Source organism: Choristoneura fumiferana, chromosome 26 (genome assembly GCF_025370935.1).
Source record: "Choristoneura fumiferana chromosome 26, NRCan_CFum_1, whole genome shotgun sequence".
NCBI lineage: Eukaryota > Metazoa > Arthropoda > Insecta > Lepidoptera > Tortricidae > Choristoneura > Choristoneura fumiferana.
Window position 1 is genome coordinate 5,521,413 of NC_133497.1, and position 20,909 is coordinate 5,542,321.

At 39.4% G+C, this 20,909-nt stretch overlaps 3 protein-coding genes and 1 long non-coding RNA gene across 4 annotated transcripts; 2 read left to right on the top strand and 2 right to left on the bottom strand.

The window, feature by feature from the left end:
* The first annotated feature begins 264 nt into the window (after window positions 1-264).
* Window positions 265-6,879, top strand: LOC141442976 (uncharacterized). The gene is made up of 6 exons (XM_074108191.1): window positions 265-712; window positions 2,504-2,535; window positions 2,640-2,651; window positions 4,292-4,441; window positions 5,836-5,979; window positions 6,792-6,879. The coding sequence occupies exons 2-6, from the start codon at window positions 2,510-2,512 to the stop codon at window positions 6,793-6,795; spliced, it is 336 nt and encodes a 111-aa protein (XP_073964292.1). The 5' UTR covers window positions 265-712; window positions 2,504-2,509; the 3' UTR covers window positions 6,796-6,879.
* A 2,345-nt stretch (window positions 6,880-9,224) lies between these two features.
* LOC141442862 (uncharacterized) lies at window positions 9,225-11,037 on the top strand. Its single transcript, XM_074108009.1, is given in 2 exon segments — window positions 9,225-9,300; window positions 9,303-11,037. Coding segments are annotated over 2 exon segments (813 nt in total). The 5' UTR covers window positions 9,225-9,239; the 3' UTR covers window positions 10,055-11,037.
* Window positions 10,509-12,697, bottom strand: LOC141442861 (uncharacterized). The gene has a single exon (XM_074108008.1). It carries the CDS (start codon window positions 12,651-12,653, stop codon window positions 11,826-11,828), a length of 828 nt encoding a protein of 275 aa, XP_073964109.1. The 5' UTR covers window positions 12,654-12,697; the 3' UTR covers window positions 10,509-11,825.
* A 3,915-nt stretch (window positions 12,698-16,612) lies between these two features.
* On the bottom strand, window positions 16,613-20,725 carry LOC141442855 (uncharacterized). The gene is made up of 2 exons (XR_012452972.1): window positions 19,323-20,725; window positions 16,613-19,208 (listed from the first exon to the last, which is right to left on the bottom strand). It is a non-coding gene; the product is annotated as an uncharacterized lncRNA (long non-coding RNA).
* Between the last annotated feature and the right edge of the window lie 184 nt (window positions 20,726-20,909).

Consider the following 20,909-nt stretch of genomic DNA (forward strand, 5'->3'; position numbering starts at 1 on the left):
TCGCCATTCAACGAGGGAATGCTGCCAGCCTTTTGGGCACCATGCCACGGAGGCTTTTTTTTAGATTTAATTTAGTTGGTATTATGTTTTTAGGTTAGGCATAGTTTAGGTATAGTTAAGTTTTACTTATGTTTATTTTTCTTAATATTATGTGTATTCTTATAGTCTCGTTTAATAATTAAATATAATTTTTTTATTTTTTGAGTTTTGACAACTTTTTGCACAATTTGCGAATTCAATGGTATGTGTGAAGTTCCCAATCCGCAGTGGGCCCGTGTGGGGACCGCGGCCCAAGCCTTTCATCTTGAGAAGGCCTGTGTATTGAAGCAGCAAGACGTACGTAGGTCTATATCATGATCACTTTCTACTTTGAACTTATTCGCCTCGCCACAATTCAACAGGTTGTTGTAATATGTACTGATTATATTCTCTTTGGTATAACTCTATCCTATGAAATTTAGTCTTTGAAATAGTTTGTTTTATTTATACTAGCAGTTTTAATTTAAAAAGAGAGTAACACATTTTCAAATCCAGAATCGAATGGTTCTATTGTTCTGTAACTGTCAATCGGCGTGCAAAGTAGAAATGTAATGTCACTCGATATTTCCGAAGATATTTTTATATAGATTTACAATTGTCTTTTTGACTGTTTTTTTTTATAAAATCGCGAATGGATACCAGAGGGCTGGGCTGAACGAGGATTTAGGAAAAGGTAATTTTTATAAATAGTTTTCAGTTTGGTTTAGTTACTAAGGTATTACGAAAGTTGAATTTTAAGGCAGTTCAATCGCTTTTTTTATTTGCTATGTTAGGAACAATGAGCGTTCTATGGTTTCCATCAATCCCAAAATAAAAGAAAAACATTTACGTATATATACATTTTATATAATACCATTTTACAGACTTATTTCGTCGAAAATGTGTATATTTGGTTCAATGTAGTCATCAATTCATGTTGAGTCTAAGACAGGGCTAATTTTGCCATCGTAAACGCAAAAAATGCAGAAAACTTGAAAACTACTTGCTACCTGCCATTTTAGTTTTCAAATAACGCTTCCTTCTTCCAACAGTGTTGAGTTGTCATTTTGGTTAGACACCCTAAATAGAGAAGCTCTATGTAATTGACATACTTATAAATATACCTACATCTCGCACGAATTGTACCTAGGTAGGTGTACTAAAATTTTGGCTTTCACCACCAGAGTTCGGAAAGAGTGACCCATTCTTGTGGTATTACTGTCATGTGTAGATATTAATGTGGATACACACTAAAAATAAATATTAAACTTCTAATTCAAATAATTTATTCTGTAAGTAAGCCGTATGTGGGCTCTTTTACACGTCATTATTTTTTAACTGCCAGCGCTTCCGGAAAGACCATCATTGCCAAGAATGCGCCGCAAGAAACTTGGCAAAAAGTCATTTTTTCAAAATAAAAACAAAACAATACTCACTTTCACTAAAATGACAATGCAGAGCGAGTACTGACTCAGCATTTAAATATTCAATATAAAGCATAAAGATTATTTGTTGACTATTAAGCTTTAAAATATATTCTAAAGTTTCTTTATTGTGTAAAAACAATTATAAGTTTTTCTATAATTTACATTTTCAGTGAATTTCGTCTTGCGTTTAATATCCACTTATACTTAGATACAGATGAATTTTTCTATACTACTAAAGTGAGTGGAGTAGGATACTGTCCACACCTGCTCCTACTGAATTTTTTAAAACTAGTCATGGGACAACTACAAAAGACGGGTGTGTCCATGTTATGCAAACTCTCAACGGCTCATCTTTTCCGAGCTCTGGCCCTATTACTACAAAGTGCAAAATTCGATATTCGTATCTTGCCGTCCCGCTCACGCTAATATTATTTCATAGGAGAGTAAGAATACTATATTCGATTTTCGAATTTCTTAGTAGCCCCCCTGACATCACTACCGTCACGTAAAAAAAAAAATAAACTATCCGGTGAGGAGCGCTTGCTTACTTTTTTTTAATAGAGGGAAAAGTAAAAAAAAACATGGAAATAGCTGGTTAGAGACAGAACGTCTAAAGCTTGTGTAACAACTGGTGGTAAGTATGTATGTTATGTATGCGGATGTAATTCTTATTGTACACAAGAAAATAATCAAAAATACAATTGACAAAACTTTGAGATGCTTCTACTTTTGAGTTCTTACTAGTTAAAAAGAAAAAGAAAGAAAGAAAATACTTATTCAAACAAATAAAACGAAATAACGAAATATTTATTCGGAACAGCGACAGAATAATTACATAAAAGTAAGACAAAGGAAACAACACAGTGTTACTGTTCACGAAACGGACCCACCTCAGCATAGCATTATAGTTAGTTAGTTTGCTCGGTTTTACACCGGGCATTACATCCCTTTCTGCCCGGTAGACGAGAGTGAAAAGGACAGATGCTTAAGTCCGTGTACTAGGGTCTATGGCGGTATAGTCGCAAGTCGTATAACAATTAAAATTTATATATTTTCAGAACACAATGGCAAAGTGTAGAGGAAGACGGAAGTAAGTATAACTTCAAAAACAATCTTGACACTAACTTTTTCTTTGAAAAAATATGAAAAAAAGGTATTATTATTTTTAATAATTATGTTAATTTTTCTTTTCAGAATGTGCAAAACGTGAGTTTGTCTAAGTACCTGTTTCTTTACCTTTGAATATCTCAGGAATTCATGGTAGATACCTATTAGTTCAGTTACACTGCGTTACGTTGGCAAGTAAGTTATTTGAGATTGTTGGGGAGGAGACGAAGTTGGGCTATCTTGTAGAGTAACTACAGTTAAAACCGCTTATAGTGGCATCATCAGTTATAAATAACGAAACGACATCTCGGATGTAGCGACCAAGAAAATAGTCCCATCCCGATCTTCTTTCTATACCAAAATAACACTGCAGCACTGGTTATAATAGCCAAATATTTTTCCCCCGTCGAATGTCGTTATGAACGGTTTTGACTGTAATTCAATAATACTAACTAGTTAAGTAGTTCGTACTTGATGAACTTTGTGTTTGTGTTAGTAAAAACAAAACAGTTTTTATAATAGTTCACTACCGCTCACATTTTAACGATTAACTATTTAAAGTTAACTTCCGTTAAACCAGGGGTCTTCAAACTTTTTGACTCAAGGGCCACACTGCACTTAATGTAAATTCGTGCGGGCCAAGACTTTGGCTGGTCATGGGGGTAATACATTAGTTAAGTAGACTTAGGGGCTACCATCCATTGAACCGACGGTTAAATGTGATGCCGTCTCCGTCTATTCGAACGAAACAAATAGAGACGGCATCACACCTAATCGCCAGTTAACACTAATCAATGGATGGTGAAACAGCCCCTAAGTCTTCAGGGGGTACTTAGATGCGAGTAACGCATAAGAAACGCACTTGGTGTTGATTATGTTCATGAGTGGCTATCTATGATTATGACCAATTACCGTCAGTGGCGGGTCTTATAAAACTAATTACTAGTTACTTGTAGCTTTATAAATCGGACTCTATCGCGGGCCGGACCGTGGGCTCTCCCGCTTTCTTTCCGCGGGCCGGATTAGAGGGGCTCGCGGGCCGGACTTGGCCCGCAGGCCGTAGTTTGGCGACCCCTGCGTTAAACCATCCGAAATAGAACGCTATGTCGATAAACGAAGTGAACTATTTGATTTATCGGGAATCGATGTTCTATAATATACAAACATAAAGGAAATTTTACAATCGAATAAAAAGTGGGCATAACCTATTTGTGTCTGTGGTATGACCTACACCAACGAGATGGACGGATGACGTGGTTACCGCATTCACTGCCACCGACGCACATATGCGTTTTCGGAACTTCGCCCAGTGCCGCTGTCATAGTTATTCATACATTTTGAACGCACATGTGCGTCGTTGGCACCTGTGGAAGTCAGGTGGCAGTGAATGCGTTAGCCACGGGGTCAGAGTGGATGTAGGTAGCTTCCAAGTTTCGACCAAAGCAACTGGAGGTATATGGGGGCTTATGGGCTTATGTCCTACAGGGAAGTCCTATGGCTGATACGATGGTGATAGATCTGTGGCACGGATCTGCAGGGCTACTACGAAACTCGAAGTTCGTGTCGTGCGGTCCCTCTGACACTTATATTATTTAATACGAGAGCGAGAGGGACGGTACGACACGAACTTCGATTTTTGAATTTTGCGGTAGCCACCCTAGCGATTAACGAACTTTTTTTTTTGTTTAAATAACATTTATGGCATGACTGTAACATTGTGTTGTCTGTGGCCCGCGCAGCCGCTGCCGCTCGCGCAAGGGCCGCTTCAAGCGCTGCCGGCGCTGCGACCGGCGCTACCGCGTGCGCAACATGTGCCGGCGGAGCTGCTCGCGTCGGCGCAGTCGCTCGAGACGCCGCCGCCGCCCCGGCCGCCGCTGCGGCAAGCCCCGGTAAGCCCACTCAGTGTTGCCAGCTCTCCAGTTTTTACCGAAATCTACTTACTGTTTTTAACTGACATCTACTGTTCTACTGACCCTGTACAGTCAAGTGCAAAGATATCGACACGGCCAAAGTTACAAAAATATATATAAACACGACCTTAATGTTAAGTGCATAAAGTCGTGTAGGTATACATATTTTTGTAACTTTGGCGTGCTTTGTGTCGATATCTTTGCGCTTGACTGTAATACAAAGTGCAAAATTCGAACTTCTTGTCTTGCCTTCCCGCTGACGCTTATCTATACTATCTATCTATATCTATACTAATATTACAAAGAGAAAGATTTGGATTTTTTGATGTTTGTTACGAATTAACTCAAAACTACTGGACCGATTTTAACAACTCTTTCACTATTAGAATGCTAAATTATTCCAAAAAGCCATAGGCTATAATATTTATTACCAGAAATAAATTAGGGTTCCGTACTAAAACTTCAATAATGTGCCTCAAAGTGTAAAAAAGTAATAAAACATGTTTCATCGCATGCACTGTGGAAACTATTGATGATAGAACAAAAAAATGTTCTACGATATTAAAGAATATATCAGTATCTACAAAAAACTTCGCGTTACCTTAATTTTAAAAGTTGACTGATATGCCGACTAAAATCAGACCATGTTATCCATACCTTTGTATTAATCCTAATCCAAATAAATAGTTTCATATTTAAGATGGTTTCAATACCTGTAGATCACTTTTTGAATTATTCAATTTTGACATTTCATTCAAAAGATATTACGAATTTAAAAAAATATGATTCTAACCAAAAAATGCATTTACCTACCTTACGTTGACGCGCCCGTCTTCGCGCGGGTCGGGTGTTGTTTTTGGGAAATGGCGCTGCAAAATGTGTGTGAAGTGCCCTCGATTAGAGACCTTTTTAGAGTTCTGTGCCCAAAGGGTAATATAAACGGGACCCTATTACTAAGACTCCACTGTCTGTCTGTCTGTCACTAGACTGTATCTCATGAGCCGTGATAGCTAGGCAGTTAAAATTTTCACAGTTGATGTATTTCTGTTGCCGCTATAATAACAAATACTAAATCACAGAATATTAATTCACTTTGAAAATAAATAATTAAATTAAAATAGAATAAATATTTAAGGGGGGGGGGGCTCCCGTAAGGCAAACGTGTTTTTTTGTCCATTTTTGCTAATGTCTAATGTTGTATAGGTACCGACTCGCACTTGGCCGTTTTTTTATTTATTTTGGCCGTGCGAAGCCGTGGCGGGTCGCTAGTAGGTATTATTTAATACGAGAGTGAGAGGGATGGTACGCTGCGAACTTCGATTTTCGTAGTAGTTTCCCCAGGATGCTATTTGTAACTCTCTTTGCGTCGGCAGCTATATGTGGCGCTGTCGTACGAGACGTGGCGCTTTCAAGCGCTGTCGAGCGTGCGACCGGCGCTACCGGATCCGGCGACGGGGCTCCAGCTGCGAATCCCACTCAGACGGCGGCCGCTCGCACAGCTCGGGTGGCTCCTTCGGGTATGTTTCCACCTCAATGTTGGTAGGTTCAAAACCCTTTGGCCACACACGTTTTAAAAAAAGGAAACGGGGAATCCGTAGAGCGAATCTCAAGGTACAATTCGGGTTGGGTCCTGAAGGCCTTACTGGCATTTAACCTTGGCGAGCAGAGCACCTTAGTTGTATTACTGTCCGGGTAGCAAAATGTCCGGGTAGTAAAATCGCCCTCACTGCTATAAGCCATAGTAGACAGAATGACTTGGCTGTAAAACGACTGAATGTCGTAATGTTTTAGCAGGTTAATGGTCTGGCCTGCAGGGCTACTACGAAACTCGAAACTCGGAAGTTCGTGCTGTGCGGTCCCTCTCGCTCTCGTATTAAATAGTATAAGTGTCAGAGGGACCGCACGACACGAACTTCGAGTTTCGTAGTAAAACTGTGAGACTTGACATTTCGGAGACCTCACGCTAGCGCCTCTAGTGGCGAATTCACACGCGATAGCCCTCATTGAGTCATTCTGCCTACTTGTGCATTTCACGACCTAGACGTTTTGCTAAGTTATTCTTCCTGAAACTTAGACAATTTTGCAATCATGGCATATGAATCTCTATAAAAGTCATTTGAAGCGCGGCAACACTGGGGCCCGCAGCGTACTACGAAATTAAAAAATCGAAGTTCGTGTCGTTCGATCCCTTCGACACTTACACTATTTAATACGAGAGCGAGAGGGACGGAACGACACGAACTTCGATTTTTGAATTTGGGAGTAGGTACCCCCGAAGGATTGTAAAGTTCAAATTTTTTTGTCAAAATTAATGTATGTTTTGTTGCAGGTAATTTAACTGCTGTCGGTGCTTTTTGATTTTTGAAACGTGTTGACATTTTAATTCAATAAATTATTATATGAAGTAATAGACCCTTGACGTGTGTTTTCATTAAAGATACGATTAACGCATTCATTTCCACAGGTGCCACTGATGCACATGTGCGTTCAAGATGACATATGACTAATGAGGGCTATCGTTTTTTGTCTCACTAGATGGCGCACTGTTGCGTGAGGTTTTTAAGTATGCCTTTCAAAGTCTGTTATTACGGGCGTGTAAACAAAGATTAGATTAAAATCATATTTAATACACCTTAAAACCGTACCATAAAAATAACGAGCATGCCACAGTGTTGCACAGTCCCCGTTTTGTTCGGAAAAAAGGGAGGACAAAGGTTTCCGAAAGACAAAACTGTCTCAAAACACAGACATTCATTGCCCCAGAACGCATATTTGCCATAATTAATTTCAGATATTGCAAAATATTCACAAAATTATTCTAATTATAAATAAACCCGCGTAGCTCACCCAAAAACTATGAGATTTGACATTTCGGAGACCTCACGCTACACTAGCGCCTCTAGTGGCGAATTCATACGCGATAGCCCTCATTATGACAGCGGCACTGGGTGAAGTTCCGAAAACGCATATATTATTTATTATGCGTCGGTGGCATAAGGCAGAGGCGATTTAGCGACCACTTGCATTGAGTTGGAAACTGAACCTTATTGCTTTCATGATAAGTCACAATTTCCATTGTAATTATTGAAAATACGACTAGCTTTAAAAACATCCTTTGCTAGGTATGTATTCGATAGCTGCTTTTGATTCTGTGGTAGTATGCTCCAATAAATGGGGCCTTATAAAGGGTTAAAAGTTTTTTTTTTTTCATTTGAAACGGGCAACGTACAAATTTGACACATTAGCCCATAGGGCAAAACATTAACGAACCAGAAAAAAAATTACATCTCACAATTGATAATAACTAATCAATTGAAATTGATTGTTAACAGGTAGGTTCACAGTCCGTGGCACACATCAGAAATTTGTATAACACACGTATTTGTTTATAATATTAGGGCGGTTTCAGACTAGCGTTTTAATACGCGCGTATAAGCTCGTTTTTGAAAGCACGTGTACGCGCACGCGCGGACAGGGTGCGGTTCTGTTTTCTTCGAGTGTTGACGCCTATGGTTCATCAAAGGTTGACGCGCATATAAGCTCGTATAAGCGCGAGCGCGAACATGACTTTTACACCAAACACGAGCAAACACGCAGGAATGAGCGCGTACACGCGTGTTCGATTTAATGTAGCGCGCGTGTAAGCGCGTATGCTATAAAATGACATGTAATAATGATATTACCAATAAAAGAGTATGAGTATGAGTATACGCGTACGCGCAGAAAAAAACGCTGGTGTGGAACTGCCCTTAGTGGAATGAAACTTATACGGCTTATACACTCTAGTGCAGAGGTTTTCAACCGGTGTGCCGCGATCGCCGCGAAGTGTATGCGATTCCTACAAAAAAAGGTGTCAACGAGACCCTATTAATAAGCCTCCGCTGTTCGTTATGTTATACATATTATGGGTATACTGTACGGAACCCTTTAGGTACTCTACGCGCCAGTCCGACTCGCACTTGGCTATTTTATACTGGTGTGCCGTGAAACTTTGATGAACGGAATGTGTGCCGTTAGAACCAAAAGATTGAAAACGCCTGCTCTGCTCAAAAATATGTTTACCACGGCCTTATTGGATAGGAATAAGGGTGTGTGGTACATGTTTTTTCCATATTTTTGGTCTCGACTGTACGATACGAGAAACCTAGAAACCCAAAGAATAGTCAAAGGATATGGCTAACTAGTTCCTTTATGTACATTGATGTTAGGCAGGCAGGTCTCAGTTTTTAAAACGTTCAGAAACGTTCATTCCTTAGACAAAGTTCATTCATTTCAAAACTAAATCAACGCAACTTTGTATTAACTTTTTCCATACATGACACAGTAAATACGTGTCTTATTTTTGTTTGATAAAATTATTTTATGAAAAGCAATCTGATCACAGCAACACCTTAGATAAAGTGTAAAAAAGCGCATACGTGTATTTACTTTTTAGTTTTATTTACAGTAATACTCACTGAATAATCAAATAAATTACTGAGGATAAACTCGTGTTTTTATTTTTAAACGTAGTCACATGTCAATGTCATAATGACTTGACGTTTTCTTGCACCAATTGCACCGAACTGAAGATTATGTTTATGAAATCACAAGACTAATTAGGTTTCTTTCAGAGGCCAATTATTTATCATTATTTATGTATCACGAGGTCAAAACAGACGGTCGGCTATATGCTCATCCTCAATACATTAACGATACTCCTACAAGTAGCGTTCATAGTGTTTATGTCCTTACTTTCTATGAACATTATTCGTCATTTCACAAGTGCTGCTCGAGAATGGCTGTGATTGCTCCTGCTTTATTCGTTAACCATGGCGGCGGCCCCATGCCTCTGCTAGGGACAAAGATCACGTAGGACTCACGAATTTCCTCCGTGACGACGTCCAGAAACACGTCGACTTTAAGAATATTAAAGCTATAATTTTAGTGACTGCGCATTGGGAGGAGGACAAAGTGACTATATCGTCTGGGAATCATCACGATTTGTACTTTGATTACTACGGTTTCCCGCCGGAATCTTATAAATATAAGTACGATGCGCCTGGAGACTCGAAGTTAGCGGAACGCATTCATGCGGTGTTGAAGAAGAATGGTATTGACTCACGGTTGGATCCGACGAGAGGTTGGGATCATGGTGTCTTCGTGCCGATGATGCTGATAAACCCAGCAGCTGATATACCCATCATACAAGTGTCAGTTCTAAGCAATCAGGATCCAGCGCAGCATTATAAGTTGGGACAAGCTTTGTACGAGTTTAGAAAAGAGGGCATAGCTGTGTTTGGTTCGGGTATGTCGTATCATAATATGAGAGAGTTTTTCAACAGCCGAGGAGCTGGACGAGTGATTAATAAGGAATTTGACGAGTATTTGAATAGTGTGTGTACTGCTGAGGAGACAAGAAGAAGAGAAGGGTTGTTGAAATGGAGGGAGGCTAAAGGGGCGACGGAAGCCCATCCCCAGAGAGCTGCAGAACATTTCATGCCGCTGGTGGTGGTGGCGGGGGCAGGGGGCTCAAAGCAGGGTGAAAGGATTTTCAACTGGGATATGGGGGGTGTCTTTAGATTAAGTGGGTTTATTTGGAAGGATGAGTAAATTAAAAATATAGAACTGCCATGGGAATTGGTTGGGAGCCACTATTTATCCAGCATTTTTATTGAGTTATTAAAAATTCAAATATTCTAAAGGACCAGAATACTTTATCATTTTAATAGAACAGTTTTTATATATCAAATATTCTGTTTTTAAAAACAAACAATATTTTGTACACAAACAAAGTGCCCAACGTTTAAAGCTCTTAACTGAAAAGACCTTTACATGTTGTTTTGACAGAACTATTGGAATGTTTTAACCCACAACAAAAAGAGAGGTGTTATAAGTTTGATGCCAATGTCTATCACTCTGTCTGTGGCATTGTAGCTCTCAAACAGATGAACCGATTTTGAAGCGTTTTTTTTTTTACTTGAATGTGACTTTCCTTGCTAGCCATGTTTGATAGAAATCGGTCCAGTTGTTTTAGAGATATAGAACTTTGCAATAATAATAATAATAATAATTCATTTATTTATTCAGACAACAAAGATCCATACATTATTACAACAATGACAATATCGGGGTTTTTCAATGTTTCTAATTTATTTAGGTTAAGTAGTGCATTAAAATATGAATAAACGAGTTTATGGGCCTGTGCCTACAATCTTAGGCATAAAGGAATGTGGGGAAAGTAAAGTTAGTCATTGAAGAAAACGAAAACTCAATTCTTCCTTATAAGCAAATGTATCTGACTTTTGGGATCCTGTGACGTCAGGGGTCTTGGCCATGGTTCCATGTGTGCTCTCATGGTAACGGTTCCTGAATTTTGTAGACAGCAGTTGTCATTTACCCCTTAAAAACCAAAATGTGATCCTTCCATTGCATTTAAACCATGGTATCTTGTTTGTTACCCCTCACAAAACAGTTTTACCCGTCTATGTTCAAACTTGGTATAATTAGTGATGTACCAGACACCGTACCAATATAGTCTTTAAAAAAATCTGTATCTGTTTGTTTTCAGTAGATATTAAAGGGATCTTAATTAATTTCCTGTTTTTTTTTCCTTTATTTGTGCTATAGTTTCGTAATTCTAAGTCAATGCTATAGGTTTATTCACATGTATCTATGGATATAGACTATACTAGACACTAATCATCTGATATTTCTTTTTGACGGTTTGGCACATCACTGGTTATAATATAATTATAATATATTATTATAAGTATCTAATATATAATTATAATATACTATATACTATATAGTTATACTTTATTTAACGCATCACAAAAATAAAAGATTTTTTATGAACTATAAGTTGCTTATTTCTAAGACTAATAATTATACACTGTTGTCAGTAAATATTTGTTTTATTTTATTGTTTCACTAATAATAGCCCCGAAGCGGATGGACAGTTTTTGTTTTGAAATCCAAAAACAGTTTGTTTTATCGCGGTTGCTACTATACTAACTATTAAGTTACTTGCTCTATTAACTTTTTGGTCCTCACCCATGTATGTCTCCGGATGCAACTCCTTGAAGGAGTGTTGTAGGTATGCAAAGTTAAAAATTTAGGTAACCCGGTGGGAATAGAGTTGTTACGACGCCACGCCACTGTTACATTATAGTAAATATCTTAAATATCAAGTGAACGCCGCGCTTCGACCATGTGACAAAACCAATGAGGGTTTTCCGACAGGCGAAATATCGCTAGATGGCGTTAGTATCGTGAGGTCCGTTTGACGTTTCAGTCTTGCTTGCGATTGGCTCATTTAGTTATTTAACCAATCACAAACACGATATTTCACCTGTCGGAAAACCCTTATTCGAGCACTCCTTTAACGACCCCACACGTAGCCGCCAAGTCTAAACTTTTTCGTATAAACTGAGTCAAACACAACTTCACACGGATCGGAGCCAGAAGCTCCTAAACAAACTACTAAAGGCATAAAATGATCTGCTTCGTTTACAGGATGCGCTTCTAACGCCTCTTCTTCTTGCTCCCACGTTAAAATCCGCTTACGCGCCTTCTCATCCCCTGTACAGACATCAGTCAAATATTTATGGAAATTCTCATTGACTATAACTCCGTTGTTTTCAACTTTGGCTCTGTCAAATTCCGCCATATTGTGATATGTCATCCCGGAACCGACGATCGCGACGTTTTGCGCGCGAAACTCATGTAGGACCCGCCCTATTTCAAAATGGCGGGCTGCGTTTTGTTCTTTGAGTATAGACACTTGCAAAATAGGGACGCGTGCGTTAGGGTCAGCTAGTATCATTGGAACAAATACTCCATGGTCCCATCCGCGTGTTTCGTCTAGTGTTGAGGATATTCCCGCGCGTTGAAAAGCTGCGTGTACATTGCGTGCAAGCAACGGCGCTCCCGGCGCAGCGTGTTTCAATGAATAACTTTCTTTAGGAAAGTTATTGTAATCATACACTAACCCGTGGCGATCTCCGGATGAAATTGTGACTATATCCTCTTCTCGATGCGCTGTAACCACTATAACTGCGTCAACGCGGTCGAAATCAACATATTTAGATATGTCTCTTAAAGAATCAGCTATTTCCAAGTTGTTTTTTTCTCCTAGAATAGGATTCGGTCCGCCTCCATGGTTCACAAAAATGCAGGGTGCGTGATACGCGCGTGTTTCCCGAGACATCGTTCGTTATTGAATGCACACTGTTTCACGTTTTCCTCATAAATATTCAATACACACACAATGAAGTTCATTTATCATAATAAATGAGCGTGGACGTTATCAATGAGCAAATACAGACAACAGCGCAAAATAATAAATATTGTAATTTAAATTAGTAGGCAGTTAGATGCGTTTCATTGCACGTAGGCAGGTACTTAATATTTAAACACTTATCTACTGAACGGTAGGTATTTAGTTAGCAAACAATGCATCAGCGAAACTATTGCGTGTACTAAATATAATGGCAAAACGCGTAAACGTAACAAGAACGTTTTAATCATATATAAATTTTAGTAGTACCTACTTTGCTCGTTGATTTCTAAGGCCGCCTGCACAGCTGCTATATTTTTAAATTACTATGACAATCAGCGGCAGTACGCAAGGGCGGATTCACCATTGTGAAGGTGGGTCGGACGGATACCTACAACCCTAATTGACTTCTGACTAGAGATGCAACGGATAGTTGTTTGGCCAGATACCGGATATCCGGCGGGTCCGTCGGCCGGATATTCGGAAAAGTTTCGGCTACTACGAAATTGGAAATCGAAGTTCGTATCGTACCATCCTTCTCTCTCGTATTAAATAAAATTAGCGTCAGCTCCGCAGTTCGAATTTTGTACTTCGTAAAGTTTTAGCCAGGGCGAGAGGGATAAGTTTTTATAAGCGAAAACTGTCATTTAATTGCGATCGCGAGCGCCAGAAACGTTACGCTATAGATAGGGCTATGCGTATTGGTTTTGATGGCGATACCGTATTATTCGGTATTCATTTTGAAAAACCGGTATCCCGGTATTTCGGTATTTTTTCGGTATTTTCCGTATTTTCCCCTATTTTGCTTTCTTTCGTATAAGTCTGTTGTTTTTCGTTGAAATATAACAATATAATGAAAAGCAAGACTTAATAAACTTCCCTTTTAATGAGCAGTATTCAAATAAAAAAACTGAAGTTGTTACTAATACTAATGGGTTTCTCTATTTTCGGTTGAAAATTGTTTCGCCGATTATTTGTTCCACAACAATTTTCGCATAATATCTTTGCTTGTACGAGGCTTATTAAATATCCAGTTCAAGCTTGAAAGGTCTCTATTGATGAAATCTACGCTCCGCCCGGAACCTGCTCAGCTCCAACCCCGAGAGCTTTCAGCTCAAACTTCAACCGTTTTGAATGCCTGTGTGGCGACGTGGACGATTACAACGACGGGTTTGTGGAAGCTGTCCATACGGTTGGGTCTAACTTCTTCAAAACCCGCCGTACTATACCCAACGCGCTCTCGCGCTCTGGCCTTAGGCTCATGGAGGTGAGGCGTGAGATGCTGCTACGGTCCTCTGGCGACGCTTGTCGGTATCGGCAATTCAATAGCCAGGCCGATCTCAAAGTCTCTGAAGCGCGATGTACGCCAATTTTAATACCAAAAGCATTGAAGAGGCTATTATGCGTAACAGAGGCTCTAAGGTGTTTTCCAGGGATATGTCTGTTAGTCAAAGCCGGTTAATGAAGTTGAAGACCGACGACAAGAATCATTTCATCCAAACCTGAGCTGTTGGGGGAAGTCGAGAGGATTTATTGGATAGCGACACTACAACCCGAACACACCCGTCGAAAATCTAGCTAAAGACCCGAGCGCTAGATTAACCGACACTATCACGAAGACATCCCGACGTCAGCCTGTACGAGATTAGTAAACCCTCAACATGAATGGCGGGTACTTCACTCGCCTTCGATTCGCGACGACTATTGTAGTCCATGGCTGAGACCATTGAGGACCTCAGTGCTATGCTCGCAGACCTCAGCAGTTTCCGACCGAGTTGGCCTAAAATGAACAACTAATGTCCATGTTGTTCCCAACTCCCGCAATAGTCGGGGCTCTGCGCTCGAAGTTGTTGACGGCTATGTATCTGGGACAAACGGTCCAGTTAGGTAGGTCAACTTCGAGAAAGCTTACACTACAAATAAACAAAGCAAACTTGTGCGCGTAAGTTTTAAATTTGAAAGTAGATTAAGGGTAAGTAACTCAAAAGCCATAAGTCTGAAGACAAAAGTTATTAAAAGTGCTTGCTTGTTTGAAATTAAAGTCGATTATTACTATTTTAAACACAAAGTCAAAATACCGAAAAACCGTTTTTGTAGATATTTAATACCGGTATTAAAAAGGGAAAAATGTCCGGTACCCGGTTTTTCGGTAAATACCGAATACCGGTATCCATGCCCTAGCTATAGAACCTCAGGTTGCAACTTGTTCAAGGACTTTGTAGGCTATAAACGAAAGCAAGCGTGCTTTTACTTCAGTACAGTATAATTAATTAACCTAGAATCAATTAATTGATCCTTATAATGATAAATACCTACATATAAAATACAAGTTTTTAATCATAACTTTAAGTCTTTTTTTACTATCCGGTATCCGGCCGAATAGTAAAATTGTGGCTGGATATCCGTTGCATCTCTACTTCTGACAACACACTATCTATTGAGATCGAAAGGCTGATGATAAAAAAAGAAAGAATCAAATTCAATAATCGTTCATGAGCGAGTTCGTACTTCGACTCGCACTTGGCCTTTTGGGCGACTGTGACCAAACCTTTTTTGGAGCTGAATCCGCGCCTGGCAGTATGATAGGTATATACAGCTTTTCTACTAAAAAAAATAGTGATGAAATTGATAAGTGCGGGTACTCCACGGGTCAAGGTTCTCGACTCGGAACGGGACTAAATCATATTCAGTGCTATTATTATATTTATCTACATGCATATCATAATTTCCCTATTATATGCTCAGAAACGACTATCAAATGGCCTTTAATAAGAAACCTGGTATCTGCGGGTGCATCTTATGTTCACATTAAAGTACAGTGCATCTTAATGTCATTAAAGTATCGGTAATACTTTTTAAACAATGCATATCTGTACATATTGTAGAAAACTTATGACATGCATGTAGATAATAATTATTATTCAAAGTCAAAGGCAAAATACAGGCCATATCTGAACATATTATAGAAAACTTATGATATGCATGTAGATAAAGTTATGTATGCTGCTATACATAATTAGGCATTAAAACACTCGTGTGATCTTATTATGAAACTCGCCTTCGGCTCGTTTCATAAAACCACACTCGTGCTTTAATGCCTCTCATTATGCACCAGCCACATAAATAACTATTAACTTCTAGATTTATTTGCTATCCGTACTAAATGATAGCTAAGAGGCGTTTGGTAAACCCCAGTAAATGTATTTGTCATTGGACGATATGACTAATATTATTAGGACAAATATAGAATAGGTACTCATACTATGCAAGTCACTCTAGCGGCGGTGTTGTGAGTAAATAAGGAAAATGTTACATTAGCCTTTAATATTTCTTTTATTTTTATTGACAAATTCATCTAAACCACGGAAGAATAAAAATAAGTGGAAGTGTAGGTGTAGTGCGTGCGTGCCACAAGTAAGCGGGGCGGTACGCTTACTCGATGACGTAATCCTCCATTAGTAGGTTTTTTTTCCTGCTATCATTTTTACATTCCAGAATTGAGCAATACGGCATAATTACTGTAACAGAAGGAATGTCGCGACACTACTAAACGTGATCATACTCTACGCAATGTTGAACACGACCGGCATCGAGTAAACGTACCTCCGCTTACTTGTGGCACGCACGCTGCACCTACATAGAACTTCCACTCTTTTTTTATTCTTCTGTGACACATGAATTTTTGTAAGGATGTTATTTTAAGGCGCATACGTATGACTTTTGCATCGACTAAACAGTTTTTACTTAGCGGTAAAAAAAATCGGAATAATACGTCTATATATATTTTTTGGGAAATGGGGCTGGATAATGTGAATTGCCTTGGTTTATTTACCTTTAAAATACTCGTGCAAAGCCAGGACGGCTCGCTAGTAAATAATAAAAACACCGAATACGTTTCCGTATCATTTAATTCGTACAATATTTATAAAGTTACACCAACTAATATTAACTATTACATGTAAAGTTATCAATAAGTTAGAATACATGTAAAACATTGCGTAAATAAAAAAAAAAACTCATTTATTTCGAGAGCCAACTCGCGCAAACCGAAAACGTTTTTACAAATAACTTTTATCTTTTCCACCTTTATCGCAAGTCTTTAATGTGAGACATATGAAACCAGGGTCTAAGGAATATTACTGCAATTCTCTGCCATCAGAGTGCAGCACTAGCACAAACCGAAAAAAGCTTTTTGAGTATCTTAAATATGTCATTATGCTATATTTCCAAAAAAGTTATTTTTTTGGAAATATAGCTCTATCGTTACTATGGATGTGATATCTTGTTATTTTATTACTAATATGTCCTAATTTCTATAGTTATTATTACTATTCCCTTGAATGGCGGCCTTAAGCCTTGGGCCAATGTCAGTTAAATTAAACATAAATATATTCTTCTTCTTCACGTTGTACGGTGATTGTAGTTTTAGCAACTTGATAGCAAAATTCCAGAAACCACGCGGAGACAACTTGCGCATTAAAAAATGACAGACACGAGAACAATATAGGATTTTGTGATCACTGTTCACTGTTAAGGTTAATCGCCGCATAATACACTATCAAAATTATACTTCAACTAGCCAAAGAAGCAGAAATACCAAAATTAGATATCGTCTACATCCGCCAAGTTCGAATGCTACAAATCGAACCCCGATTTCTATAGTTACTAATCCTCTTTGGTCGTGATCCGTCATGGCGACATAATATAAAGAGAACTGACGTTGTCATGGCGGTTTGCGCTAGTGTCGCCCCCTGCGCAGAGCTTTGCCTAATATGCCCTATTGCCATGTTTATTGACACTCGCGACCACAATGCCGTATTGTCTAACACGCTGACATTCATCAAGCATCCACCGTCTCTTTCTACCTTCGTCTTATACGGTGTGACAGAAAGAAGTGGCGAAAACGAGTGATTCCAAGTGGGCTGAGTGCCAACGCTAGATGACGCGGTTTGCACGGAGCGGGCCGACGCCTGATGAACAATAGATGAGCAGCGCTAAAGGTGCGGCAACATGCTAGACGCTCGACGCTCGTTTCCAGCGACCAATCTGGTCACGTGACCCTATTTTTAATTTCCCGCGGCTCAAGCAGCGTCAAGTCGCCGCGTCGAACAGCAGCTTCAAGATGGCTGCTTGCAGTAATGATCTTGGTCTTGGAAGCTGATTTTTTAACCTCCTTTAGTGGCAGTCGTAGCAGTGGTACAAATAAAAGAAATTGGAGTGGATGAAATAGTAATAATAAGTGTTTTTCCGAAATCGAAGAGGTTTTTTTTCAGCGATAAAGGTCAACATTTTCAGCTTTGTCGCTATATGTCGCGTGACCAGATTTGACGCTGGAAACGAGCGTCAAGCGACTGCGCGCGTCGCGTGCGATACGGATTGTACCTGACCCGCGCACGTTAGCGTAGGCCCTAGGGGGCTACTATGAAATTCGAAAACCGAAGTTCGTATCGTACCATCCCTCTCACTTTCGTATTACATAGTATTAGCGTAAGCGGGACGGCAACATACGAAATTCGAATTTTGCATTTCGTAAGTACAGGCCCTAATATGGGTCATTTCGGGTCTATCGGCTTACCTACGCGGCAGTGGTAAACTTTTAAACTAATATTTATTTACATACCTTACTCTAATAGCCTATTCCGTTCAGTTTAGTATAAAAAATTGAGATATTGACAAACTATGCTATAAGTTTCTCCCGTGGATCTGGCCACGTTATTCGACTTGGGTATAAAGAATATTTTCACGGATTTATCATCATGGATCAGACACTCGACGCCGACGAATAAACGATCATCCATCACCATAGTTTAACTCTATCTCGGCCTATAATATACAAGTCCCACTGTAGAGCACAGGCCTCCTCTCGGAATAAGAGGGCTTCCAGTGCAAATTGGGAACTACACACAATTAAATTTCTTTGCAGGTTTCCTCGCCATGTCCTCATGCACCGTTAAGCTCATGGTAAATTTCAAATGTAATTTCGCACACAAACTCCGAAAATTCAGAGGTACCGGGCTCGAACCAAGATCCTCTCCTTAATCTGTCATCTCCCAGGATAACAGGATCAAAGGAATTTGGGCACAAATTTGTGCCTCTGGGAGAGGACAGGTTAATGGATCTATAATAGTCAACCTCTACTCTGCTTGATTTTAGTAAAATTTTGGACATGGGACAGTCAAACAACTAAACAAGTACGATAAAAACGTGTAGCATTACTTTGAACCTCTATTTTGTTCAATCAAAGACACAATAGTCGAACAAATTGTTTTAAATACAAAATAGTAAATTAGTAGCGCGAAGATGGAACTTTGTAATACTGTCATGGTTACCACTTTTATGAAGGAAAAGTGAAATCCTACTAATATTATGTGAAAGATTGTGAGTGAGTGAGTATGTTTGTTACTTCTTCTCGCTGAAACGGCTGGACGGATTTAGATGAAATTTGGCAAAAGGTTACTTTATAACCTGGATTAAAACATAGGATACCTACTTTTTATCCCGACATTCCCACGGGATAAGGATAAAATCTCTAAACAACAACAGCTGGGCTTAGTCATGAAATTTGGTATGTAGGTAGGTCTGGAATAACACATAGGCTACTTTTTATCCCGATATTCCCACGGGATAGGGACAAAATCAAGAACTAATAACTGGCTTAGAGTCATGAAATTTGGTATTTAGATAACTGGACATTTGGAATAACACATAGGCTACTTTTTATCCCGATATTCCCACGGGATAGGGACAAAATCTCGAAATAACATCCGCTGGGTTTAGTCATGAAATTCGGCATGGCTGTTTTAATTTAGCGTCAATGAAAATCACGATGTAATTTTAGGGAATTCTTACGAGAATTTAATAAAATCCCGGAATTTCAATTCAACTGCTGTATCTAATTAGTAATTATTTACGCGTGCGAAGCCGCGGGTAAACGCTAGTTGAGTAATAAATGGTTCCACCCTAGTACAGCCGAGGGCATAAATAATCTATGTAGCCATAGCGTCAAAAAATACATCAACCTTATGGCCAGTGTCATAAAGGTGCATAGATATTTCTGACAATATTATAAATGCGAAAGTTTATAAGTCTTGTCTGTTTGTTACTTCATCACGTCTAAACTGCTGAAGCGATTTACAGATGAAATTCGGCAAACAGATAGTTCGAGCCGGGAAAGGACATAGGATAGTTTTTATCCGGAATATTGCATAGTTCCGCGGGATAGCGATAAACGAATTTTAAGCAGACGGAGTCGCGGGCAACCGACTAGTTACTATATATTTTTGTCTAACATCTGGTAGCATGGTGTACGGTTGTGTTGCTCTGAAGATGAGCTCTGGTTGAGTTCGAAACGCGTCGGTGTAGCGTGGTGGTGGTGATAGATGGGTTTGCGTGTTCTTACAGTGTGGAGGTGGAGGAACTGGAAGAACACGCATATCCAGCATAAGCATAGCTATCATAAAGTCGCGGGCGAGCAAAGTAATTGTCCAAATCAATTTGTTCGACTGTAACTGAATCTATCCAAAACTTGTCTCTTGATTCGTGCACCGATGACTTATGATGGCGGCGAGTGTCTGACAGTCTGTAGCGTTGTCTGTTAGTGATGCAGCGTGTGGTGCGGCGCCAGGACCGCGCCGGTCAGCGGCAGCGCCGACGTGATGGCGGGTGACGCCGTCGACACCGCCACGCCGCCGCCGCAGAATATCACCTGGAATACAACTTGATTTGCACTTTCTTCGCACGTTTAAACCTTCGGAATCAGAATTGGTCACACGATTTTTTTATATTATCACACATTTTAAGTATATTGTACTGTGTAACTTGTCATTATTGTACCGTTTTTGTCAAACTTAAAACCTAAAAATTGCTAAAAGTGGCTCCGAAGCGGTAACGTTTCGTGTGCTCTGCCTACCCTATTTGGGAATACAGGCGTGATGTTTGTGTGTGTGTGTGTGTGTGTGTGTGTACTGTGTAAAAGTGAATTGCACTTTTAGAAATGCTCATATTAAATTTATTTAAAAGACTGGAATACCATTTTTTTGTTCAATTACCTATTATAGCCATTGATATTGACTTTAACATGTTTAATAGATAATTTCTATATCTTATTAAATATAATGACCCGGATAACTCACGTCTTAAATCGAGTTTAGACGAAGACGGATTAGCCCGAAACATGTCGAGCTAAAC